This window comes from Phocoena phocoena, chromosome 11, assembly GCF_963924675.1.
Source record: "Phocoena phocoena chromosome 11, mPhoPho1.1, whole genome shotgun sequence".
Lineage (NCBI taxonomy): Eukaryota > Metazoa > Chordata > Mammalia > Artiodactyla > Phocoenidae > Phocoena > Phocoena phocoena.
Genome location: NC_089229.1, coordinates 15,466,554 through 15,493,922, shown reverse-complemented (window position 1 = coordinate 15,493,922; position 27,369 = coordinate 15,466,554). Strand labels below are relative to the sequence as shown.

Genomic DNA, 27,369 nt, shown 5'->3' with positions numbered 1-27,369 from the left:
ATCACAAAGCAGGGCAAAGAAGGGTGGATTTGGAGCCGAGAGACAAGAAATTGTTTATTCCATGTTTATTTTCTCTATTGTTTGTCTGCTTTCAGTTTCATTGATTTCCATTCCTCTCTTTATTATCTCCTTTCTTCTACTATTGGTTTAATTTGTTCTTTCTCTATTTTTTAAGATAGAAACTTAGTTCTTTGATTCTTTTCTAATAGAGTATTGAAAGCTATTAATTTTCCTCTAAGCACTGCTATAGCTGAATCTCATAAATTTTGATATTCCGTATTCAAATACGGTATGTTTGATATACCGTATTTCCATTATCATTCAGTTACAAAGATTTGCTATTCTCTTGCTATTCATTTTATTTTAAATTTTATTTTTTATATACTGCAATTTTATTTCAATTGCACAAATGAAGTTAGCCTATAGGAAAGTTAAATGAAACTTGTAAAAATAGCAGAAAACCAAAAACTCTAATAAGGAACTACACCTAAAGCATGAGAATTCAACATTCATTACTGTTTCATCTTCAGTTTTGATTGACACCTGATGCCTGCAAATTTTGAAACAAACTTTGAGATCATGATGAAGAGATTTCAGCTATTCTGATTTCTTCTATTCTGAAGAGGTTTCAGCACCAGCACTAAGATTTGTACATTCAGTTGGTTTGCAATTCACTTGTTAGCCATTTACATAGTGTATAGTACAGATTTGTCACAGGTCAGATCAGTGTTGAAGGAAAGAAGCACCTTCTTGTAATTATAAAGGATCCCCTAAACTGCACTCAGCTTAAGACATGCAATGTACATGAGCACAAAAACCATAATATTGTGGCTCCAAGGAACATAGTTTTGATAAGGAAAATAACCTAAGCTTCTGTTTCCCATTTTAATTACTGAAATCTCTAACAATAATAAAACTGTCACATAGGACAGTAAATGTATACAGTAATTCAATCAAACTTCTTGGAAAGAACACATTTTTGCTATTCATTTTAATTTAATTCTGTTGGTCAGAGAATATTATTCTGTAAGATTTCAGTCTTGAAATTTGTTGATAACTGTTTTGCGACTGAACATATGGTCTATCTTGGTGAATGTTTCACATGCACAAGAAAATAATGTGCATCCTCTAGTTCTTGGGTGTAGTGTTCTACAAATATTAGTTACATCAAATTGATTTCATAGTGTTATTCATATCATCCATATCTTTATTAGTTTTTGTACATTCTATCAATAAATGAGATGTAAAAATCACCAACTATGATTGTGAATTTATCTATTTCTCCCTTTAGTTTTATTAGTTTGAGATTCATGTGTTTTTATGCTATTAGTAGATAATACATATTCATGATGGTTATACTTTTTCTTTTAATACATTTCTTTCCTTCTTTCTTTCTTTTTGGCTGCATTGGGTCTTTGTTGCTGTGTGCATGCTTTCTCTAGTTGTGGAAACCCAGGGCTACTCTTCATGGTGGTGTCTGGGCTTCTCATTGTGGTGGCTTCTCTTGTGGAACACGGGCTCTAGGCACGTGGGCTTCAGTAGTCGTGGCATGTGGGCTCAGTAGTTGTGGCTCACGGGCTCTAGAGTGCAGGCTCAGTAGTTGTGGTGAATGGGCTTAGTTGCTCCACAGCATGCAGGATCTTCCCAGACCAGGGAAGGAACCCGTGTCCCCTGCCTTGCCAGGCGGATTCTTAACTACTACGCCACCAGGGAAGTCCAGGTTATATATTTTTGATGTGAGACTTTACTCTTCATCTGTGGTAATTTTGTCTTGAATTCTACGTCTTTATCTTACTGCTTACAAAGTACATCTTTCTCAGTCTCTTTTATTTCAAACTATGTTTCTTCATATTTAAAGTGTCTCTTCTAATCAGCATATAGTTGGTTCTTGCTTGTCTTTTTATGTAGTCTGATAAACTGTCTTTTAAATGGAGAGTTTAAAAAAGACCATTTACATTTAATATAATTATTGATATAGTTGTGTTTAATTTTATCATGTTGGTAAGTTCTCCGTTTGCCCATCTCTTCTTTTACTCCTCTGTGCCCCCTACCTGCCTTCATTTGAATGAGTAATATTTTTAGTATTCCATTTAAAATTCCTCTATTAACTTTTTAGAAATAGCTCTTTGGGTTATTTTAGATCACAGTATGTATTGTTATCACAGTCTACCTTCAAATAATATATTACACTTGAATAATGTAAGAATTTACACATACTTCTATTTACCTTCTTCCTACCTTGTGTGATCTTGTTACAGATTTTATTTCTATATATGTTTCAAGCCCCACTATATTCATATTATTCCCTACAGTTTATCAATATTAGTTGGTTTTAACCTGTCAATGGTCTTTTTAAAGGAAAATAGGATATATTAATATACATAACTAAAAAAAGTGGTCTTTTATATTTACCCGTATTTTTAGTGCTCTTCCTTCTTTGAAGATTCTGTCTTTAGCCTAGAATTATTTTCTTTTACCTAGCAGAACTTCCTTTAATATTTCTTTTAAAAATAAATAAATTTATTTATTTTGGGCTGTGTTGGGTCTTCATTGCTGCGCACGGGCTTTCTCTAGTTGTGGCAAGGGGGGGCTACTTTTTGTTGCAGTGTGTGGGCTTCTTATTGCAGTGGCTTCTCTTGTTGCAGAGCACAGGCTCTAGGTGCACGGGCTTCAGTAATTGTGGCGCATGGACTTCAGTAGTTGTGGCACATGGGCTCTGTAGTTGTGGCTCACAGGCTCTAGAGCACAGGCTCAGTCATTGTGGCACAAGGGGTTAGTTGCTCTGAGTCATGTGGGATCTTCCCAGACCAAGGATTGAACCCATGTCCCCTGCATTGGCAGGCAGATTCTTAACCACTGTGCCACCAGGGAAGTCCCCTTTTAATATTTCTTATAGTATAGATCTGATGGAAATAAATTCTCTCTGCATTTGTCTGACTGAAAATGCCTTCATTGTGCCTTCCATTGTCTTCTGGACTTTTTTTTTTTTTTTTTTTAATAAGAAACCATTGAACACTCTTACTGTGGTTCCCTGAATATGTCCTTTCTCTTCTGGCTGCTTATAAATTTTTCTATCTTTGGTTTTCAGTTAATTGATTATGATGTGGCAAGATGTGGTTTCCTTTATGTTTATGCTGTTTGGGGTTTGTTGAGCTTCTTGGCACTGTAGGTTGATATCGTCCATCAATTTTGGAAACTCAATTATGTCTTCAAATATTTTTTTTCTGTCTCAATCTCTCTCTCCCTCTTTCTTCTAGGTCTACAATTATGGATGTGTTAGGCCATTTACTATTGTTCCACAAGTCTCAGACACTCTATTCCCTTTTTAAAAAAATCTTCTCCCTCTTTGTGCTTCAGCTGGGATACTGACTGTCTTCAACTTCACTGATCTTTTGTTCTGCTCTGTTCAATCTGGATAAACCCAATTAATGAATTTTCATTTTTGATATTGCATGTTTCAGTTCTAGAGTTTCATTTGGTTCTTTTTAATACTTTCCATTTTTGTACTAAAATTACCATCTCTTTACATAGTTTTTCACCTGTTGACTAGATCCTCTACTATCTACAGCATAATTATTGTAAACTCCTTTCTTTATTCTAATCCCAACATCTGCATCAACTTTGGGACTGGTTCTACTGACAGTTTTTCTTTTACCTGATTGCAAGTTACATATTCCTGCTTCTTCATGTGTCTCATAATTTGTGATCATACAACAGACAATGTTATAAAAGACTAGAAATGCAATAAACAACATTTATCTCTAGAAAAGTGCAGTCTTTGCTCTGATAGAAGTTGAATTGCTGGAGTCAGTAATTGAGTTGGGTCTGGGCTTTGTTGCTGCTGTAATTAAATTTCATTCACCACTGGCTTCAAATATTTTGAGGGCAGGATTCAGATTTTTCTTCAACAGGGCTTGAGATGTGAGTATTAACAAGACTCCAGATGTCTCTCTCTGCTTTACAGCACAGTCACTAGCCTTACAAACTACAGGACATCTCTCCCTGCTTTGCTGTCTACCCAACAGCTTTATGGTTGCTAAGGACTTCTCTTTGTTTTCTAGCCCTGTCCCCTAATTTTCTACACCTCTGGAGGCATCGTTCTACCCTGATGTCCTGTCTCCAGCTTCAGTGAACTGCTACTTTGCACTAAGTGAATGCCCAGTGCACTTCAATGAGGGATTCCTCTCTTCTGCCTCACCCCAGCCTTTGGCACACTGCCACTGGTACTCCATGAAGGCACTGTAAGAAAGAACTGGAGAGTGGGTGTAAACTTACTCTGTGACTAGGGCTTCTTGAAATTCTAATCTGCCATGTCAGCCCACATATGACCACAAAAAGATTGGTAAAATTTCAACTGGTTTCTCTTCACTCTCAACTATGGTAGAATCCCTTCTCTTCCTGCTGTGATTTCAGGGATGTAGCCATGGGTCTCTTCTTTCCCATGAAAGTCTCATCCCTTTATGCAATTTGGTTTATTTAGGTTTCTTTGTATCATCAACTCTCTAACAGGTTAAAAACAAAAAACCTATGATATTGTGGCATATTTAGTTCCTTCACATTGTTAAGACAGGAATGTTGGTCTACTGCAACTTTCTATATCTTAACCAGAGGTGGAAGTCCCTATCTACTCTTTAGCCCCGGTTTTATTTTAAGCAACACGCGGTTAACCTTTGAATTTCAATAGTAAATATAACAATAAGTTTGCATGTAGTACTAAAATATTTTCATGTGAAATGAGTGAATATTCACTTTGCAATTTTAGGCACTAAGATTCATATCTGTTTTTGTGTATCACAATTATTTGTTTAACCATTCAGAAGGCATAATATGAACCACTAAATGGATGTGCAGTTCTTAAAGTCACGAGTAATACTGTGAAAATAATTAAACATAAAATTTTTAGAAAACAAAGTTATAAATAACAAACTTCCTGGGAGAAAGCATTTAAAGTAGTATAATTACATTTAAAAATGTTATCTCACAAAATAACCCAAACATAACAGTAAAGCTCTAAAAATTTCCAAGCATCCATCCATTACTCCTTCCTTTACTCCATAAATCTAGTCTCAGGGTTTTAAACACAATTTACATGTTTAAGGTTCCTAAATTTAGTACAGACTTCTCCCCTGAGCTCTGGACTTGAATCCCACTCAACAAATACATTCAGATGTCTAAAAGGCATCTCAAACTTAAAATGTTAAAAAAGGTGAACTCCTGATTTTTCCCTAAACTTGTTCCTCCTATATAGTCTTCCTCATCTCACTAAATGGCAACCCACTGTGTCATTTGCCCAGGCTAAAAACCTAGCAGTCATCCTTGACTCTCAAATACCACATATAAACAAACCCTATAGCCTCTATTTAAAAAATATACCAAAATCCTACCACTTCTTAACACCCCTACTGCTACTCTAGTCCTAGTCACCATCATCTTGTTTCCAAATAACTGCCATGGTCTCCTAATTGATCTTTCTGCTTAAGTCTTTACAGCATTTCCATTCTCCAATATCTATTCTCTATAGTCAGAGTGATTCTTTTACATGTAAGTGAAATCATGTCACTCCCCTACTCAGAAATGTCCCATGGCATCCCATTTCACTCAGAGTAAAAGCCAAAGTCCTTAACATGGTAAAGCCCTGTGATCTGGCTCCTGCAACCTCTCTGACCCTATCTCTTATTTTCACTCACTGTGCTCTGGCTAGAGCACACTGGCCTCCTTCCTTGCTGTTCCTAAATAAGTCATGGCACACTTCCACATCAGGGCCTTTGTAACTGCTGTTCCCTCTGCCTGTGACACTCTTTCCCCAAGCTGTAGTAGCTTAGCAGCTTAAAACAACTGATTAATTCTCCAAGTCTGTCAGTTAACTAGATGGTTCTTCTGTTGGTCTCACTGGGCTCACTCACAAGCTTGCAGTCGGTTGGCAGCTTGGCTGTTGCCAGAGCATCTAAATGACCTCTCTCACACATTTCAGACCTTGGTGCTGGCTGTTGGTTGGCCCACTCTCTCTAAACGTGGTCTCCCATAATTTGACATTCTAGCCCAGTCCTTACATGGTACAAGGAGCATTCCAAGAGGGCAAAGGTAGAAGCTGCAAGGTCGCTTGAGGCCTAGGATTTGAAACTTGGTATCTCCTTTGGCACTCGGTATCTCCTTTGGCACTTAGTGAAAGCAAGATATAAGGCCAACCCAGATTTAAGGGAGTGAGAAAATAAACTCTACCTTTTGATGAACAAGCTGCAAAATTTTGTGGATTCAATATATCACACCCCAGATATCTGCATGGCTCAATCTCTTCATATATTTGCTCAAAGGCTACCTTGTCAGTGAGGCCTTCCATGATTCCATATAAAGTAACTATCCTTCCCTCACCTTGGGACTTTCTATCCCACATTTTATTTTAGTACCTATCACCACCTGACATTACATATTTACTTATTATTGGCCTGCTTCCCAATATAGTGTAAGCTCAGTGAAGGTAGGAACTTTTTCTGTTTGGTTCACCAGTATACCCCCAGCACCTTGAACACTGCCATGTACATAGCAGGCACTCAATCAATATCTGTTGAATGAATTATCTTATTCAAATGAGCATGTACCATGAAATAATACAGCAAGAATCCAAAATGACTCAAAAAGCATAATATAAGTTTATGCATGTGAAACGTTAGTGGCTTTATATGTTCTTTGATTTATTCTGTGATTTTGAACAAAACATTTTATTATGCTTCAGTGTGTCCATCTATAAAGACTTTAGACACATGTCTCTGTTTCTTGGATATAATGAGAATGTTTTAAACTGATACTTTAAACTCTTCATAAAAAGTTTCTGCAGGCCCTAGAATATGCGTGATCTTGGTAGCTTATCACTCTGGCACCAAATGTAGAAGATATAAGATCTAACTGCATAATAATAATAATTTATATAAGACACCTATGATTAATACTGTCATTCAAGTTTTGCCTAGGCTAGTGTCTGCTAAGTTTATCATTTCTTCAGTAGAACATGAAAAGAAAAATTAAAAAGCCATGTTGTCAGCTTATATTAAGTTAGAATTTAACTGAGAAAAATTCTAAGTAGAAAACACATAAGAAAAAACAAGTTTATCCAATATAGATGTGTGTAAAAATGTGTTTATAAAAATGCTCTGGCCCCATTCCTAAATCTACTTAGTATAAACAGAATAAAATGAGTGAATGCTATAGAAAGAAGGTGCACACTAGAGGAGACGTCAGTACTGAAATCACTATTTCCACCCCAGTAAACTAAAGGTTTTATCAGGTCTAAACCAGTTTTACCTCCAATGTGGGAAGCTGGATTACTTACCTATTAAAGTTCTCACTATCTGCTGTATTAGAATAATAAAACCAGAGACAGTAATGTAAATGAGTCAGCTAGTTACTGACAAAAGAATCTTCCTACTCAGAGAAACTGGGGGTGTAAGGGTTAGGGGTGAGAAGGAGACCTGCTTTTTATCGTACATACTCTTGGGCTCTTTTTTGGAAACACATGCATATAGTAACTCTAAACAAAAAGTAAAAATAAAAATATCAATACAATAAAAAGAGGAATTAACTCCCTCTATGGTTCAGACATATTAAATAAATCTAGAAGTTTTCATAAATGACATTTTATACAGACTACTGTATCAGAATACAATAATAAGCACTCTAGGTATATTAAAGTATATTCACGTATCTGTATTTTATGGCCCTTGCAGAAACCATTGCCTCTCTGCCAAAGTAACAAGACAGGACATCATCTATATACAGAAGATAGTTTGATCCAATAATATGTTACTTCAGGCAGAAGAAAGCTCAAAATAAAGAACACAAAAGACTTGCAGAGTTAAACCATTTTTTTTAAAGCACGTAAATGTTTTGTTATTTTAAAGGTACTTAAAATCCTCTTAAGATTCATTTTACTTATAACACATGGATTTAGATAGGGTTGAGCAGTTATTCACATATACTTTTATACTTGTGAGATGCTGATAAACTATCACCATTGTTTTTGATATCCTTTCTTCTCAGAGCTCTTCCATGTACCTAGGTTAAATTCTGACTCTAAGTAGCTACAGTAGTAAGAAAACTTTTTTTTTTTTTTTTTTTGCAGTACGCGGGCCTCTCACTGTTGTGGCCTCTCCCGTTGCGGAGCACAGGCTCCAGACGTGCAGGCTCAGCGGCCATGGCTCACGGGCCCAGCCACTCTGCAGCATGTGGGATCTTCCTGGACCGGGGCATGAACCCGTGTCCCCTGCATCGGCAGGCAGACTCTCAACCACTGTGCCACCAAGGAAGCCCAAAAACTTTTATAAAATAAATTTTCACTAGCTACAACTGTTGTATCAGCCAAACTCTAAACATTAAAAGGTTCTTTCACACTGCTGAAAAAAAGGCTAGGTAGTGTTGGTTTGATTCCCAGCACTGTGGATATTTCATTCAGGAAAAGGAACTGTTTTCTTGTGCATTAGAAGTAGAAACAATGCTATTATAAAAATTTGATGAATCAAACAGCTGCAAGAGAAAAACAGATATACATTAGGAATACTAATGGTAGTAAATAGGAAGGGATAGATTAACAAAGCCAGAAAACTCAGTTTCTGGTCTGAACGCTTCCATGAGCTAGTTTTATGACCTAGGTTAGCTCATTTAATCTCTCTAGGACTAATTTTTTCATTTGGAAAAAAGGGGGGGGGGAAATAAGAGGAGATTTTTAAGATTCTACCAAGTTAAAAACATTACAGTTTTGTAGCATGTCAATTGTTACAGCCTTTTGACTCAGAAAGTCTTATAAGAATTGTCCCACAAATGTACTGGCACATGTGAGCAAAGATTTCTCTTTTGTGAACAAGGATGTTCACTGACAGCATTACGTGTATTAGCAAAAGGCCTGTGGAAAAATAACTAAATGTTCAATAGGAAGCTAGTGAAATAAATTATACCCTCAAAAAACTAAAAATAGAACACAGATAATATGGTAATATGATCCAGCAATTCCACTCCTAGGTATTTATCTGAAGAAAACAAAAACACTATATCAAAAAGATACATGTACCCCAATGTTCATATCAGCATTATTTACAATATCCAATATATGGAAGCAACTTAAGTGCCCTCCAACAGATGACTGGATAAAGATGTACACACACACACAAACTGAAAGATTACTCAGCCATAAAAAAGAATGAAATCTTGCCCTTTGTGACAATGTGGATGGACCTGAAGGGCATTATGATAAGTGAAAATAAGTTAGACAGAGAAAGACAAATACTGTATGTTTTCACTTATATGTGGAATCTAAAAAACAAGCAAACAAATATAACAAAACAGACATAGGCTCACCAGATACAAAGAACAAATTAGTGGGGACTTCCCTGGTGGTGCAGTGGTTAAGAATCCACCTGCCAATGCAGGGGACACTAGTTCGATCCCTGGTCCGGGAAGATACCATATGCTGTGGAGCAACTAAGCCCGTGTGCCACAACTACTGAGCATGCACTCTAGAGCCCGTGCTCTGCAACAAGAGAAGCCACCACAATGAGCAGCCTGTACACTGCAACGAAGAGTAGCCCCCACTCACTGCAACTAGAGAAAGCCCGGGCGTAGCAACAAAAACCCAAAGCAGCCAAATAAATAAATAAATAAATTTTAAAAAACCAAAAAAAACCAAAAGGAACAAATTAGTGGATACCAGAGGGGAGTGGGATAGGGGTAGGGGTGAAACCGGTGAAGGAGATTAAGAGGTATAAGCTACCAGTTATAAAATAAATAAGTCACAGGGATATAATATACAGCTCAGGGAATACAGTCAATATTTTATAATAACTTTGCATGGTATGTAATCTATACAAATATTGCATTACTATGTTGTACACCTGAAACTAATGATATGGTAAGTTAACTATACTTTAATTAAAAAAAAATTAACAGCATATCTATACAATGCAGTACTATGAAGCCATTTAAAAGACTGAGAAAGTGGGGCTTTCCTGGTGGCACAGTGATTGAGAGTCTGCCTGCCAATGCGGGGGACACGGGTTCGAGCCCTGGTCTGGGAAGATCCCACATGCCGTGGAGCAACTAGGCCTGTGAGCCACAGCTACTGAGCGTGCGCTCCGCAACGAGAGGCCGCGGCAGTGAGAGGCCCGTGCACCTCAATGAAGAGTGGCCCCCGCTCACCGCAACTGGAGAAAGCCCTCGCACAGCAACGAATACCCAACACAGCCAAACATAAATAAATAAATTAAAAAAAAAAAAAGACTGAGAAAGTAACATGGAACAATCTCCAAAATATAAATATATGGTTATGTGAATAAAGCATGGCATAGAATGGTATAGCATAGCGTGTTCTCACCTTGGTTTTAAAAAGGGGGAATGGTTAACATTCACACAAACACAAATATGTGTATATAAACACATACACATATGCATTCTTATTTGTGCGAAGAATATTTCTAATGAATACACAAACTGGTAGTAGTTGTTGCTTCTGAGAGCGGAACTGTCAGTTTAAGGTAGAAGAAAGAAACTTTTCATTGTAAATCATTTTTTTCACTGTCTGATTTTACACTGTGTAACATTTTTATTAAATAGAGAAAATATCCACAATATTTTATTTAAAAGCACTTATATTTCCCATACTTTACCCCAAATACGTGTCTTCTCTGACAAAAGATTATTTTTTTATGCAAAGATTTTTCCAATAACCTTGAAAAGCCTGGGAAACACATCTGCTGGTTGTCCACGAATCACAAACAGACGAGAGTTTAATTTTCGCAGATTGGCATCAAGGTCTTCAAGACACTGAAGCAAAAATCTAGAGAGAGGAAAATATTATTTAAATTCTTCAAAATATATATTTAGAAGATATAATGTAAAATCATGTTATTCTAAAATCTGAAATGCCACCCCATCACCTTTTTTACCTCTTATCATCTTATTATTTCCAGCTTATATAGAAATTACTGTTTCCAGAAATCATATTTCTTTTTAATTACAGCACAAATTTCTCAGTATTTTTTAATAAAGTTCCTAAATTAAATTGCTAACTTTCATTAAATACGGGTGACTGTTAGCAAAGTTTAATTTGTAAACATAAAAATCATATAAAGGGGCTTCCCTGGTGGCGCAGTGGTTGAGAGTCCGCCTGCCGATGCAGGGGACGTGGGTTCGTGCCCCGGTCTGGGAAGATCCCACATGCCGCGGAGCGGCTGGACCCGTGAGCCATGGCCGCTGAGCCTGCGCATCCGGAGCCTGTGCTCCGCAACGGGAGAGGCCACAGCAGTGAGAAGCCCACGTACCACACACACAAAAAAATCATATAAAGAAAGTAGGGACTTCCCTGGTGGTCCAGTAGTTAAGAATCCGCCTTCCAACACAGGGGATGCAGGCTCGATCCCTGGTCGGGCAACTAAGATCCCACATGCTGTGGGGCCACTAAGCCTGCACACTTCAACTACTGAGCCTGTGTGCCACAACTAGAAAGCCTGCGTGCCACAACTAGAGAGCCCAAGCACCCTGGAGCTCATGCACTGCAACTGCAGAGCCCACGTGCTCTGGAGCCAGAGCGCCACAACTAGAGAGAAGCCCGTGTGCCACAACTATGACCCAACACAGCCAAAAATAAATAAATAAATAAATATTTAAAAAGCGAAATAAAGTAATTAAATGAACTGATCTCATTGTTGAAACTTGGTGAAATAAATTCAAGTTCATATAGGAAAGCCACCTTGTAAAATCTAGAACATATTCTACTGGAAAAAAAGGTAACATCCTATTTAATCACTCTGAGCAATCGTAATTATCTATGTGCGAGACAGAAAGTGTAATGCCCATTTTCAAATTTCTAATATAATTAAAGAAAAAGAACTTGATAATAAATAGATGTTAAATTATGTGGCATTAACTCTCTGAGTGTAGAGAATGCCAGATTAATTTTTTCAAAAAAGGTTTCATGATGCAGGTGGAGCTATAGATCTTTTTCCAATGAAATAATTATCAGTAAGTCTTAGGCATGATATATATCTGGGGAAATTCTGGGGCAGAGGCAGAAGACTGCTTACTTTGCATCTTCCATTGGGAAGAAATGGAGTAGCCCAAAAGAGCAAATCCAAAAGAGATATCACCCCTGGAAGGTTCAACCTCATTGTTTGCCTCATGTTAATTTTCTCTAATATTTCATCTAGATTCTGTTCCTCTCAGCTGGATATATCTTATTTCCTCTCTACTGTTTCTTCTGTGTTTTTCATCTTAAATATCTATCTGCTTTTTCTACAGGCCATGTGCTCTTTCAGAATAATGATTGTGTCTTACTTGTGAGAAGGAGTGGTTAAAATGAATGGAAAGGCATATTTCAGAACTGCATTGTTCAATATGGTAGCCACTAGGCACATGTAGCCATTTAAATTAATTAAAATTAAAAATTCAGTTCCTCAGTCACACTTGCCACATTTCAAGGCCTCTCAAGAGCTACATGTGTGCCTAGTAGCTACCATATTGGACAGCACAGGTGAAGAACACTTCCATCACTGCAGAAAGTTCTACTGGACAGCATTTTTCTAGAAGATTATTCAGAATAAATCATTTTGTTGTCTTTGCCCATTCTGATCCCATAATTTCACCAAGAAAGTCTTGTTAATTTTCTACAACTGTAGTTATTAGTGACATCAGTATACCTAGTCAAGTTTGATATTCCTTCCCCTTTAGGAATCATCATCTCTACGGGCCTGGGAAGTCACAGTGCTATACTCATGAGGATGTTAAAGACATCCCACCATTTCACCTTAGGAAGTCTCACAGTTGTCTGTAAACAAATATATACTCACATTTATATTTCACCACATCCCCTTTCTGTCTTGGTTTGGAGTTACCCCCCTAATACCCAATCCCCATCCCAACCCACCACTGCCAATGTGTAAATACTTTGGGGAGAATATTGTTGTTGTTTGTTGTTAGAGCAATATAAAAGTATCTAAGTTTTGTAGAATTATCTGTAAGTATAAATAACTTATCATGTTTAGTGATAAATGTTTATTGGGAAGCATCTATTTTTCTGTATTTGCTTTGCAAAAGAAATTTTAGAGCCTGTAGTATTCAGATCAAAAATTAAGAAGTTGAATGAACTAGCAATTTTTAAGTTTTCTTAAATTTAAACAGTACAAAACTAAAATGTACTGGGAGGATAATCCAAGGCAGAGATAATCCTCAAATCTCTTTCGTAGTATTAGTTTTGGTATCTTCTCTACCAGAGCTGGTAGTAAGTAGCAAGAGTTCACCATATTCTACTTTTTTGGTAGAAAAGTTTTTATGTAGTACAAGCAGGTCAATGATAGACAACAAGATGGGAAAAGAAAAAAACAGGATCTGATTCATTTATAAAATGAACAAGTAAGCCTGAATTAGTTAATAATTAGCGCTTTATTTTTCCCTTTCTTGTTCACAAGCTGAATAAACGTTCTTAATGCTTTTCAATAAATACTCTATGAACCAAACAAACATTGTACAGAATGACGTGGGCTGAAGCAATGGAAAAAGTTTTGCAACCATAAAGTTAATTTTGTTTTGGCACTTCATAAAACAAAGGAACAGAAGCTGTATTGCAGTATGTTTTTCTCCCATAGATGTTATTGATGGTGTTTTTCTTCCATGGATGTTACTGTTTATATCACTATAATTTCACCTAAAGATTGCAGAGATACAGTGGACTCAAATAGGTATTTCAGAAAAGACTTGTGAAGAAAAGAAAAAGAGCAGGATGGAGGAGAACATATCAGTGATGCTGTCCTTTGTTAAAAGACTTTTTGCACTATGACTTTTAAAACTGCTGCATATATTATTTTGATAAAATAAAATTTACTTTGCATATATCTACTTGTTAACTGGAAGGATACTCACCAAGCTATTAATAATAGCTACCCTTGGGGAGAGGGAGTTTGGGGTAGGGGTAAAGAAGAGAGAAACATACACTTTTTTAAAATGTCATAAAAGTTATAAAATTGACAATTAGCATATTCATTCAAAGTAGAACAAAACAGAAATATTGTATTTACTGTAAACCTGGTTTAACACATAGTGAACATATTTTCAAAGCAACAGACATACTTCTATGGCATCAATTTTCATGGTTTCATAGTATTCCATTCCATAGATGTCCCATAATTTAACAATTGATAGCAACAAGTTACTATCCCTCAATCAATCCTGAAAAGTTCTAATTTCCTCATCTGTTAAATTGGAATAGTAACAGGGCCCATATCATACTATTGTTGTGAGAATTAAATAACATATGTGAAGCTCTTAGAACAGTGCCTGACCCATAGTAAGCATGATTATATAACTGTTATTTATTTTTTTACTCTCCTCCTTCCTATCACTCCTATTCTTGCTACAATAATTCTATCCCTTGTTATCTCTTGCCAGTATTATTTGCTGCAATGCCTTAAAATGGCTCTGCCTACCAACAATCTCTCTCCACTCTTATCCATTTTATACACAATATGAAATCTTCCTGAGGCACACTTTCCTGTAAAAAGGTCTTCAAAAATTCATTCTCTATAGAATAAAGAACAAATTATTTTGTTTGACTAACTTAGGGTTCCAGGGTTCATTTCCTACCATTCCTCTTTCCCTCCCGCCAAACCAAACTACTCCTCTTTTCCTCACACATTCAATCTCCTGGAATTTGCTCCATGCTCTTCCCTCGGCCTGGAGCACCTTTCCCAATTCGCATGTCTTTAAGTTCACATTCTACTAATCTTCAGTCTTCCACCTGAAAGTAATTTCTCTATCTCCTAAACCCTCAAAGGACATAACCTCATCCTAGAGAAACTTTCAGATTGTACGTTATATGATAGCTATCATATATAGATCACCTTCTCCTCCTCAAGGATTTCAAATTAAGTATCTGTGTCTCACTCCTAACTACACAGCTTTCTTTACCTGTCTTTTGGAATCTACATTTGGCAAACAAATCTCATCACGTGCCTTACACAATTTGTTGAAAAGATCAGAAACAGTAGAAAATAACCTATAGAGTTGTCTTGAAAATCTGCTGAAAGGATAGAAAGAGCATAAAATAACTAGTACTTGGTAGATATTCATTCAGCAGAAGTTATAATTATTCTCCCTTGGGAAAAATTAATAGTTTTGAAAGAAGTAACATGTATTTCTATATGTAAATACTGGGGCATGACAACAGAAGATAATGAATTAGTTAATGCCTACATCTATATACATAATCATCTTGAACTCTTAACTTTCTCTGAATGTGACTTTGAACAAAGGTTTGATGAAAATCTTTCCCACAAGGCAAGGCAAATGTGAATATGAATATATATACAACAAGATACAGTGCAATTAAGACCCTGAATCAACTAATCTCTAAGCATATAATTCTTCCTTGATAATACCATAAAATCTCCAATACACCAAGTTCAAAATATCAACTCATTGACAGGTAAGATTTCTTTTTAGTGCTGAAGGAATAATGTTACTTCAAAGGGTACTCTATAGTCTAACTTTTCATCCTTTACCCTCAACTGGGAAGAGAATGAGTTCTGCCAGAGTTCAGATTCAATGTGTTTCAGAGAACACACCAATTTCAACCTTTATATATTACGAATGCATGTACCTAAGAACAGGAATCCAACATTGAATGGAATGATTTAATACAATATATTGAAATTGCATAAGGTACTTTTTTTTTTTTGACCCCACCGTGCAGCTTGCGGGATCTCAGTTCCCCGACCAGGGACTGACCAGGGCCACGGCAGTGAAAGCCCAGAATCCTAACCACTAGGCCACCAGGGAACTCCCCATAAGGTACAATTTTAATAGGAACTTATTTTCAGACCTTATCCAATTTGGCATGTTTACTGTGTTTTCTTGAAACCATACCCATTTGAAGGCTCAGTTAATAATGCTATTAACTACATGTAACAGGTTGATTTTTAAATAGGCCAAAGGGTAGTAAAACTCACTACATCCCTCTGCATAATTGTATTGCCTACACAGAAGAACAGTTCTGGTACTCTTTAATTACAATACTAATTGCAGCACTTCAAAATAAATTGAAGAGGGGTTAGGTGAGAAAATATATTTCTTCACTTTAAACATTTTAAGGATTTTTTTTTTACCTCCAGTGATCACTACCTTATTGCTATTAGGAAAAATTATACGCGGTGAGTTTCTTTATGCTGGTTCCAAAAGATGATTTCAACATGAATCAACAGAAATAGTTTCTTAAAGTAGGTCATTGCTATAGCAACCAGTGGGCAGTTTGGTATACTCCCCATAACAATGACCTACTTTCCAGCCTATGCTAGTACAGCTTTATATAACTAGAATTTCTAGTTCTGTCTATAAAATAGTCTAAAAAAGGCAACAGTAAGATACGACATAATCCCATTCCTGCTAAAAACAAGGCATTATGAATTAACACGTATCATACCAGAATAAAGCCATCTGGTTCTGCACTTTAGTTTATAAAATATATCTTATCACATGCTCAACAATGAAAACTACACTTAGAATATCTAAACCAAAACAATTCATTGCTGACCCTAGAGAAGTGATTTACAGACTATAAATTAAGATCATTAAATCACATGCAAAATATCTTCTCTTCTACCCTTCCTCCTTGTGAAACAACAGAGTTAAATTTTTTAAAATAAAAGTTCTGGATATACTAACTATAATAAAGGAAAAAATAGAGAGTCTCAGTCATTAAGCAGTCATTGGTGTTTCATTAGAAGTTCAAAAATTATAAATAGCAATTTGTCTATAAATTGAATAAAGATTACATATGCTTTTTTTATGGTTTGTAACAAATTTTTAGTGCTCTTATCTAACATTATTCAAATTATCAGAATATTTGTGATATACACTTTCCCTAAAGAGAACAGTTTAATGTTGAATAGGATTAAATATGTATTTTAAAAGCAAAGTTTATATTTTTTCCGGCTCTAATGGTTCATAAATCAGTGGCTCTAAACCATGACACAATGTCACATTTTATAACAAATATTTTTCACTGCCTTATTTTAAATTCTGAAATGAAATTCATAGATAACATATCCTTATATACAATTTTAAAGCATTAATATAATGCTGCAATGTAATATATGAGAGAAGTTTAAGTAAAGTCATTTATATTTTAAAAAGAAGCAACATTTACTTACCATAAGTAAATATCTGGGTATGAAACAAAAAGACAATGAATTAGTTGGATGCCTGCACCTACATACAGAATCATTTTAAATTCAACAGCTACAAAAACAGAATGATACAGTTGTATTATTGGTGACCCAAATACCATGAGTGTTACTGCCTTTGGTTTTCTGTAATGTTGAGCAAGATTTAGTAGAGGTCTAGACAAAGTTCAATCTTCCCTTGATTCACATTGGTGATCAATATATTTTAGGAACACTCAATGTATATTAAAATTGTGTAAAAAATACCTAGTGTTTACACATAAAAATGGATTTAGGCTCTAGATTTTGAAAATCATGAATAAGTTTTTCTTACTAGAAGTTTCACGAAACATCTAGTATAATATTTGAAAGTTATGTGGGACTCAGGACAACTATTTATTTTGAGAGACTGTCCTGAGCACTACAAGAAGTTTTCCATCCTCAGTCTCTCCTCATTAATTCCACTAGGACCCTCCAATCACTGTGACTACCAAAAATGCCCCCATAAATTCCCAAAACACCTTCTAACGAATGACATTCATTATCCACATAATATTCTTGATTTGAGGAATACAAGATAAATGATATGAAATTCCAACACTCGAGCATAAAATTTAGAAAAGAAACTTGAAAATGTACATGATGTACATGAATATAACAGAATCTGTTATGGCAGAATGCAATATATATTATAAGAGACACATATGAATACCAGTAATTTGCTTTGAACAATCAGGAGGGAACAATCACTTCTGATTTTTTTCTTTTTTTTGAGATGGGGAGAAATTTAGGCAGAATTTTCAAGGTGATGGTAGAGAGGACTTGCAGTATTAATATAACTTTGCTTGATAGCTGAAGACAGGAAGGGAGAATTATTGGCCATAGGACTGTAACCACCTTAAAGACTGGGACTAGGCCTTGTTCACCACTTCACAGTAACTAGACAATGCCTGACATATAGTAGCAGTTCAAAAAATATTTATCTAATGACTAACCAAATAAATACATTAATGAAAGCAGGAGAAAGGGACTTTTAAAGACTTGATTCAATAGTCAATGGAGAAGTAAGAAATGTGAGAGGGAAAGAATGTCTGCTGGATTAGGTACTTTACATATACTATATTCCCAACAACTTTATAAGGTATCTCATTTTAAAAATGAATCTAAAATTCAAGGACATCTTCCAAAGTAACTCAGCTAAGCAATCAAATAAAAATTTTTTTAATTTTGATGTGTCTGACTCTAAACCCATGTTCTTTGCACTATATAATGTTACTTTCCTGAAGGATATATAATAATCTAAAACGTTTTAGGAAAATTAGGCTGGCAGCTTTAAGGACATAAAGACGACTAAAATACAGCTTTTGCCTTCAAGATGAGGGATGAGCATGTGTGTCAATTAAGACAATATGTTAGGTTACACTGAGGTAACAAACAACTCTCAAAGCTCAGTGTCTTAAAATAAATAAAGTTTATTTCTCACTCATGCTGTGTATCTACTGCAGGCAAGGCATTTCTGCTCACATATAATTGGTTAAAGCAGGTTACATGGGCAAGCCAAACTTCAAGAAGGCAGAAGCATAAACTTCCTGCAGGTGAATAATGATGAATAATAATAACATCTACCATAATATTCAAACCAACACTGATATATATGTCTTCATATTTCTTAATGAAGGGTATATTATGGCAGCACAGAAGAAATCAAACTCTGTGTGTGGGGGCAGGGGAAAGGAGACAGGAGAAGGCATGAGGAAGAAAACACTTGAACAGAGTTTGGAATCAATAGGTGTTGATCATGAGGATCAAGTAGGAAAGATCAATCAAAGCAGAGAAAACAGTATCCTTAAATTAAGAAACTCGTAAGAACTGTGTGTGTTTGGGTCGGGGGGAGTGAGGAATTGGGAGAATGACTACAAGCAACATACTTCCTAAGTCTAAGCTGTATTTCCCCCCCAACACAAGTGTTAACACTTTTAAAAATATTCAAAATCAATGTCAAAAGAAACCTACTAACTTCTGTTGCTGACAGTACATTGGATTAAGATACCTCAATGGAAATAACTAACAAAAAGTTAACAAAAAACAACAAAAGGAAACTTTTAAACATAATTCACTGGACTGTCCCAAAAGTAAGGAATCATAAGAGGTTAAGCAGAGTGCTAAGGTCAGCTTTAGCCTTGAGGATTTCTACAGAGCCCTGGAAAGCTTAAACATAATCCAGGTTGAGGAGGACAGGAGATAAAGCCCAAGGCCCATCCAACTGAGGAAACTAATAATAGACCCTCAATATAAAACCTGGGCTTTAAAGAGCTCCATCCACAGTTCAAATGTAAATAAGACATAAATCTTAATAGGACAGGAAGGAAACTTGCCTGTCTCTACTCAGTCTGGGCTGAAAGAAAATAAAATCTCCCATTCCTGAATGGAAAGGTTAAACATAGTAATTTCACAGTGGAGAAAACTGGCAAACAGTATTGCAACCACATATCGGAGCAAACATCATCAGTGATAAGTCAGTCATGTATCATGTACATCTTGGTATATGATATGATGAGAAGAACACTTCACCTTTGTGGTATTTTCCACAAAACCCATAACCCCACTCCACAGATGAGAAAAACATCAGACAAAACTAAATTGAAGACTATTCTACAAGATACATGACCAGTACTCTAAATCAAAAAGGTCATAAAAAACAAGGGAAGCCTGAGGAACTGTCACAGGACAGAGGAGACTAAGGACACATGACTAAATGCAATGTGGTAATTTGGATGAAATCCTGGAACACAAAAAGAACATTAGTGGAAATCTGAATACAGTCTGGAATTCAGCTAGTGCTATGATTTCTTAGTTTTGACAAAAATACGGTGGTAACGTAAGATGTTAATATTGGGGGAAACTGGGTATAGAGTAATCAGGAACTCTCTGTATTATATTTGCACATTTTCTATAAATCTAAAATTATTTATTTTATTAAAAAATTCTTGTGCATCCCCCCCCCCATGCATAATCTCAATGTAAATTCATGGAATTTAAATGGTACCAAACGTCTTAAGCATATCATTGCATTTAACGTGGTCCCAGGTTGGTTGTGATCTGAGATAATTGTTAAAAGAAATTATAAATCCTCTCTGGATTCTCAACTTCAACCCATGCTTCAATTTCTACAGAAAAAGTTCCAGCAAAAATCAATCAATCAATCATAAAATACACAAGGAAATAAGAACTTAATCTGAGTTGCAGAATAAGAGACCTGAAAATTACTGAGAATTTTCCAGAACCACTGAAAGATATCAATTCAAGAAGCTCATGAATCTCAAGCAGGGTAAAAAAGAGAGGTACATGGGGATATGGTTGGGAGGTGGGATGGAGAGGAGGGGAAATAAAAACAGAAATAAAGAACAGATAAAAGTAAGCAGAGATACAGAGAAGGAGAGATGAGACAGAGACAGAGAAAGGATCCACATCTAGATACACCATACACCATCTAGATACATCCACATCTAGAAACTACACAAAACCAAAGACAAAGACATAAGATACAAAGCAGTCAGAGAACATTATATCCAATAAGTAGAGAACGTTTATGCAAGTATACATGGAATACTCATGAAAATTGACCCTGTACTAGGTCATAATACTATTCAACAGATTTAAAGGAATTGGTATCTATCATACATTTTGAAATTAAAAAACACTTCTCCGGGCTTCCCTGGTGGCGCAGTGGTTGAGAGTCCGCCTGCCGATGCAGGGGACATGGGTTCGTGCCCTGGTCCGGGAAGATCCCACATGCCACGGAGCGGCTAGGCCCGTGAGCCATGGCCGCTGAGCCTGCGCGTCCAGAGCCTGTGCTCCGCAACGGGAGAGGCCACAACAGTGAGAGGCCCGCGTACCGCAAAAAAAAAAAAAAACACTTCTCCAAACAATTTATCAGACAAAGAACATCAAAATGGATTTTAGTAAATACCTAAAACTGAATGATAATGAAAAAAATATAACTAAAATGCACAGAATGAAAAACAACAAAAAAGAGGTATTAGAAGAAAATGTATAGGCTTAAATCCTTGCATTAGAAAAACAGACTTGAAATTGAGTTAGGAAAACAGCAGAATAAATCTTTAAAAAATATAAAGAAGGAAATGATCTCTTTCCAGCCAGCACTGAGCAATAGCCATATCTTGGAACAACTGGCACGAGCGCCACAAGACTAGGAACAAGAGAAAAACCTACCACAAGAAGCAGAAGTATGAGCTGGGAATCCCCGCTGCCAACACTAAGATTGACCCCTGCCTCATACACACATTCCACATGCAGGGAGGCAACAAGAAGTTGCTGGACGTGGGGAACTTGAGGCTGGACGTGGGGAACTTCCCCTGAGGCTTGGAGTGTTGTACGTGCAAAACGAGGCTTATTATAGTTTACAGTGCCTCCAACAATGAACTGGTCAGTACCAAGACCCTGGTGAAGAACTGCATCGTGCTCACTGACAGCACACTATTCTGACAGTGGTAGGAGTCCCACTATGCATTGCCCCGGGGCCGCAAGAAGGGAGCCAAGCTGACTTCCGAGGAGGAAGGGATTTTAAACAAAAAACAATAAAAGAAAATTCAGAAGAAATATGATGAAAGGAAAAAGAATGCCAAAATCAGCAGTCTTCTGGAGGAGCAGTTCCAGCAGGGCAAGCTCCTTGCATGCATTGTTTCAAAACCAGGCCAGTGTGGCCAAGCAGATGGCTATGTGCTAGAATGCAAGGAGCTGGAGTTCTAGCTGAGGAAAATCAATGCCCGGAAAGGGCATTGATTACTTTATTACATTGATTACTCCTATCTTAGCTCAAGTAATAAAGATGTTTATTGTTCTATTGTTCATCTATTGTTCTCTATGTTCTAAAGAAGAAAAAGAAAGAAGGAAATGATCAAGAGCAGGAATTAGTGAAAAGAGAACACAAATACATAATAGAAACAACAAAGCCAAAATTTATTACTTGAAGAAACAATACTGTAAAACTCTGACAAGGTAAATTAAGGGAAAAATTGAGAGCAGACAAAATAAGCAATATTAAGAATAAAAAAGAGGATATAATCTCAGATATTGCAGGGATTAAATGGCAAATAAGGCAGTATGAAAAATTTTATGCAAATAAATTTGAAAACTTTGATAAAATGGATAAATTCCTTACCAAAACTGACTCAAGAAGAAATTTAAAACTTACCAAAACTGACTCAAGAGCAAATAAAGAACATGAACGGTCTCATAGCTACTAAAGAAACTGAATTCGTGGTTAAAAATCTTATATGGAAAACACAAGAGCCAGTCAGCTGTACAGATGAGTTCTACCAAACATTCATGAAATAGACAGTTTTAATTTTACAGAGGATTCTAACCTCATACAGAGAATAGACAAAAAAGGAACACTCCTTAACTCACTTTATGAGGTGAGATTTACCTTGATACCAAAATCAGACAAGGACAGTACAAAAGGAAAATCACAAACTAAGCTCACTCACAAGCATACCATATTAGCAAGCCAAATACAACAATACATTAAAAAATATACATCATGATCAAGTTGGGCTTATCCACAGAAAGTTGATTAGTTTAATGTTTAAAAACTGGTTAGTGTATTCACCTCATTCATAGAATAAAGAAATTTCACATGACCAACTGAACAGATGCAGAAAGAGTAGCTATTAAAATTCAATTTCATTTTAGCCTCAACAAACCAGGACTAGAAGGTAACCTCCTTAATGTGAAAAAGGGTATTCACAAAAAGTACACAAAACATCATATTTAATGGTAAAATGTTGAAAGTACTTCTTTTAGGATTGGGAAGAAGACAAGGATGCCTGCCACGGCTTCTGTTCAACCTGTTACTAGTAGGACTAACAAGTGTAGTAATAAGAAGATCAAGAGATAAAGGGTGTAAGGATGGGAGAAGAAGAAACAAAAACATGATTATTTACAGATGATATGGGTATTGACACTATCAACATATAACAAAAAGGAATATACAGAAAATTATTAAAATTAATAATAGAGTTTAAAAGGGCCAAGATCACTCAATCTCTGGAATCGATTTACACTAATACAATCTATGTAACTTAAGCCTCTCTGATCTCAAAAATCATACAAAGCTATGTATAATCTAGAACTCTTACTCCTTGTCTAATTTGAGAAACCAGAGCATTGTGACTCTACCAGGTTAGGCAAAAATCAAGTACAAGATGTACTTCTAGGCTTTAAAGGATTTACACATAACTAAATAAAATGTCTAACGTGTTCAAAAGCATGCTTTCCCAGATCTATGTGTAATGCTTTTCAGTAGTCTAACGGTCCTATGTGAAATTTCTCTTCTTCAGAAAAAGACTAGTTACATGTCAATTATATCTCAATAAAGCTGGGGAAAAAAGAAAAAAATAAGATCTCTATTTTCATCTGTGAAAAATAAGATTGGTGGTTACCAGAGAGGATGGAAGCGCAAAATAGGTAAAGGGGGTTAACTGTACGGTGACTGTATTAGTGGTAAGCATGCTACAGTGTACACATAAATTAAAATATAATTTACACATGAAACCTATAAACCAATGTTACCTCAATAAAAAAAAGATAGGAATCCTTTGAAAGGTTTTGAGCAGAGACTGGGACATGACATGACAACTTTTAAAATAATCACTTGGACTGCTGGGTAGGAAATGAGTATCAGGCAAAGGGCAGAAATAGGAAGACTACTTAGGAGGCTACTATACTGCTCTAGAGGAGAGATGATGGTGGCATGAATAACAGTGGTAATAGTGAAAATGATAAGAGCAGTTGGTATCTTGGTAGGAATTCAGGAGGTAATATAGCACAGGAAGTGGGATTGTTAAATCTGGAGTCCAAGGTAGAAGTGTGTGGGTGGAAGATATAAAATTGGAATTCATCAGTACATATATGGTAGTCATTAGACTAGATAAAGGAAAAGAAGAACTGATGGAAGAAAGGACCTTCGCTTTGAATGAACAGAAGGAATGATAGGACAGAACAGCTGGAGAGAGAGAAGGAATAAGAAAAGGAAGGATGGAATGAGGTCTGGATATACAGAAGCAGAGGACAGATATGTGTACTCCCAGAAGGAAATACGGAAAGAATGACTGATGGAAGGAAGGGAGGGAGGGGGGATAAAGATGCAATAACACATGAGAGAAGTAAGGACACATGATAGAAAGAAGCAAGCGTATATGGGACATATACTCTTATATGTCTTATATGGGACAGAGAACCAAAGACTGATGGGACAGAGAAGCAAGAATGAACAAAGAAGGATAGAGTAGGGGGTGAGATGGTAAAGGGTCAAAAAAAAAAAAGGCAGAGAAGAAGATACCATGGGAATCAAACTGAAATTTTAGAATCCTGAGTCTGATGCAGTTCTCAAAAACAAAAAGGGGTCAAGTTTACTTAATTATTAATAAGTGAGTTATGAACTAGTCATGGACCTCAAACACATCCCATTAATTTCATAGTTGAAAATAAGAAACGTCTCATCTTTACAGATGCTATATAACTACATACAGAACTTGTTCTATGCTTAGAGAAACATAACTGAAACTAAATGAACCCGAAGTACTATCATATCTCTTCTTATTTGGTAAACAGACTCATTTAGATTCACATTAACTTTTACTCTCTTTAGAGATATTTGAGAATTAATTATTAGTAATCTAATAAAATGTAGAGTCACATATTCTGAGGTACATTTTTTCATTCATAAACCAACATCTGGGCATCTAAATAGGACACAAAAAAATAAATCCAGGGCTTCCCTGGTGGCGCAGTGGTTGAGAATCCGCCTGCCAATGCAGGGGACATGGGTTCGAGCCCTAGTCCGGGAAGATCCCACATGCCGCGGAGCAACTGGGCCCGTGAGCCACAACTGCTGGGCCTGCGCTCTGGAGCCTGCGAGCCACAACTACTGAGCCTGTGAACCACAACTGCTGAAGCCCGCACGCCTGGAGCCTGTGCTCCGCAGCAGGAGAGGCCACTGCAATGAGAGGCCCATGCACTGCAACGAAGAGTGGCCCCTGCTCGCCACAACTAGAGAGAGCCTGTGCGCGACAACAAAGACCCCAACTCAGCCAAAAATAAAAATAAATAATAAATAAATAAATACATCCAGAATTCCAGTCCTTGGAGCCTCCAAGTTCAAGGAGAATAAGATGTGCAAATTCATTACTAGTAATTACTATTACTAGTAATTGTATTACTGAAGTCCCTATTGTTAAAGGACATGTAGAAGGCAGGCAATTATGCTGAGGAAGAGCTCTAAAATTTTACAGGTATGACTGACCTGGATCTTTATTATCTATCACAGCACTTTGTGATAACAATTTAAGTCAGTCTTTACTTGAAATATATTTTAACTTCTGAGGTTAATTTACACTAGTATAAGGCTATGTAATTTATGCCTCCCTAATCCCCAAATCACAAAGTACTTGAAATCTAAGACTTTTACTATCCCATGCGTATTTTTAGAAACGATTACATTGTAACACTGTGAGGACAGGCCAAAAATCATATTTAAAATCTACTTCTAAGCTTTAGAGGATTAAAATAGAACTAAATAAAATCTGTTCAACACATGCACAAAAGCAAATGACGGAGTTACACATAGTGGTTTTCTGATATTCCTATCAGAAAATTCTCTTCTAATAATGTTAACTTTCCTCTAGATATAAGTCAAGTTTTTCAGAGGTTTTCATGGTGGTAGGACTATGAAAAAAGAAGAAGAAGAAAAAGAGTGCCAGGACACAAAAAAAGGCTATAAAAGATGAAACAGTATCCAGATCTTGGTTTCTAAATATCCTTCTCCAATTAGAAGAACCAGGATTCCACAGAGCAGTGGCTGATTTCAGGGCAGAGCAAGAAAAATACAAGATGAGCTGGAGCATCTCATGGTGCCAGAAAGTAAGGAAGTGCTCAAGAGAAATAAGATGGGTGCATGTCTAAAAATAAGATGGATGTCAAAGCTGGACCAATTTAAACAAAATAAACAGTAACAGTAATAGATTATAACCCAAAGAATAAAACAAATATAAACCCACACTTTTATAAATAAATTATTGAATAAATAAATGGGGGGAGAAGGAATAAGTCTTCATTACAGAAGAATTCCAACTAATAAATATAGAAGGAATGAAAAAAATCATGATTGGAATAGCACATAATAATTGCTTCAAGCAAGATCCACTGATGAATACTAAAATTAATATCTGAAAGTATCAGGAGAAAAAGAATATTTATCAAACTATTTATCAAAATATCTCTTCCAAAATATTTATTAATTACAAAGGAAAAAAATAGTAATTTTACAGTGGAGAAACCCAGAAGACACTATTTTAACCATATGATCAAAGGTAATATCACCAGTAATAAGACACACTGATACCATGTCTCCCCTGATACAAGGCCATATCACTTCTGTGGTATTTTTCAAAAATGCAAAACCTTGACCTAATCATGAGAAAACATCAGATAAGTCCAAATTGAGGGAGATCCTACAAAATGCCTGACTAGTACTTTTAAAAGTCTTAAGGTCTTGAAAGATAAGGAAAGACTGAGATATTGTTACCGGCCAGAAGAAATTAAGGAGACATGATGACTAAATGAAATAGGGAATTCTAGACTGGACTCTGGGACAGAAAAAACTACTAGTGGAAAAATCAGTGAAATTCAAATAAAGTCTGTACTTTCGTTAACAGCATTGTACCAATGCTAATTTCTTACTTTTGATAGTTGTATTATGATTATATAAGGTATTAACATTAAGAGATGCTGGGTGAAGGGTATACAGTAACTCTCTGTATTATTATTTTTTGGCTGTGTTGGGTCTCCATTGCTGCATGCAGGCTTTCTCTAGTTGCAGCGAGCAGGGGTTACTCTTCATTGCAGTGCATGGGCTTCTCATGGCGGTGGCTTCTCTTGTTGTGGAGCACAGGCTCTATGTGCGTGGGCTTCAGTGGTTGTGGCACGTGGGCTCAGTAGTTGTGGTACGCGGGCTCAGTAGCTGTGGCTCACAGGCTCTAGAGTGCAGGCTCAGTAGTTGTAGTGCACGGGCTTAGTTACTCCACGGCATATGGGATCTTCCCTGACCAGGGATTGAACCCGTGTCCCCTGCATTGGCAGGCGGATTCTTAACCACTGC

General features: G+C 36.4%; 1 protein-coding gene and 1 pseudogene across 2 annotated transcripts in view; one reads left to right on the top strand and one right to left on the bottom strand.

Moving 5' to 3' along the window:
- The window catches only part of CRY1 (cryptochrome circadian regulator 1), a 91,969-nt gene that overhangs the window by 21,907 nt on the left and 42,693 nt on the right, over nucleotides 1–27,369 (bottom strand). For both annotated transcript variants that reach the window (XM_065886674.1, XM_065886675.1), the window contains exon 2: nucleotides 10,708–10,816. In XM_065886674.1, coding sequence (XP_065742746.1) covers nucleotides 10,708–10,816 — 109 coding nt within the window. The remainder of the gene's footprint in view (nucleotides 1–10,707; nucleotides 10,817–27,369) is intronic.
- Nucleotides 20,195–21,992, top strand: LOC136130646 (small ribosomal subunit protein eS8 pseudogene; annotated as a pseudogene).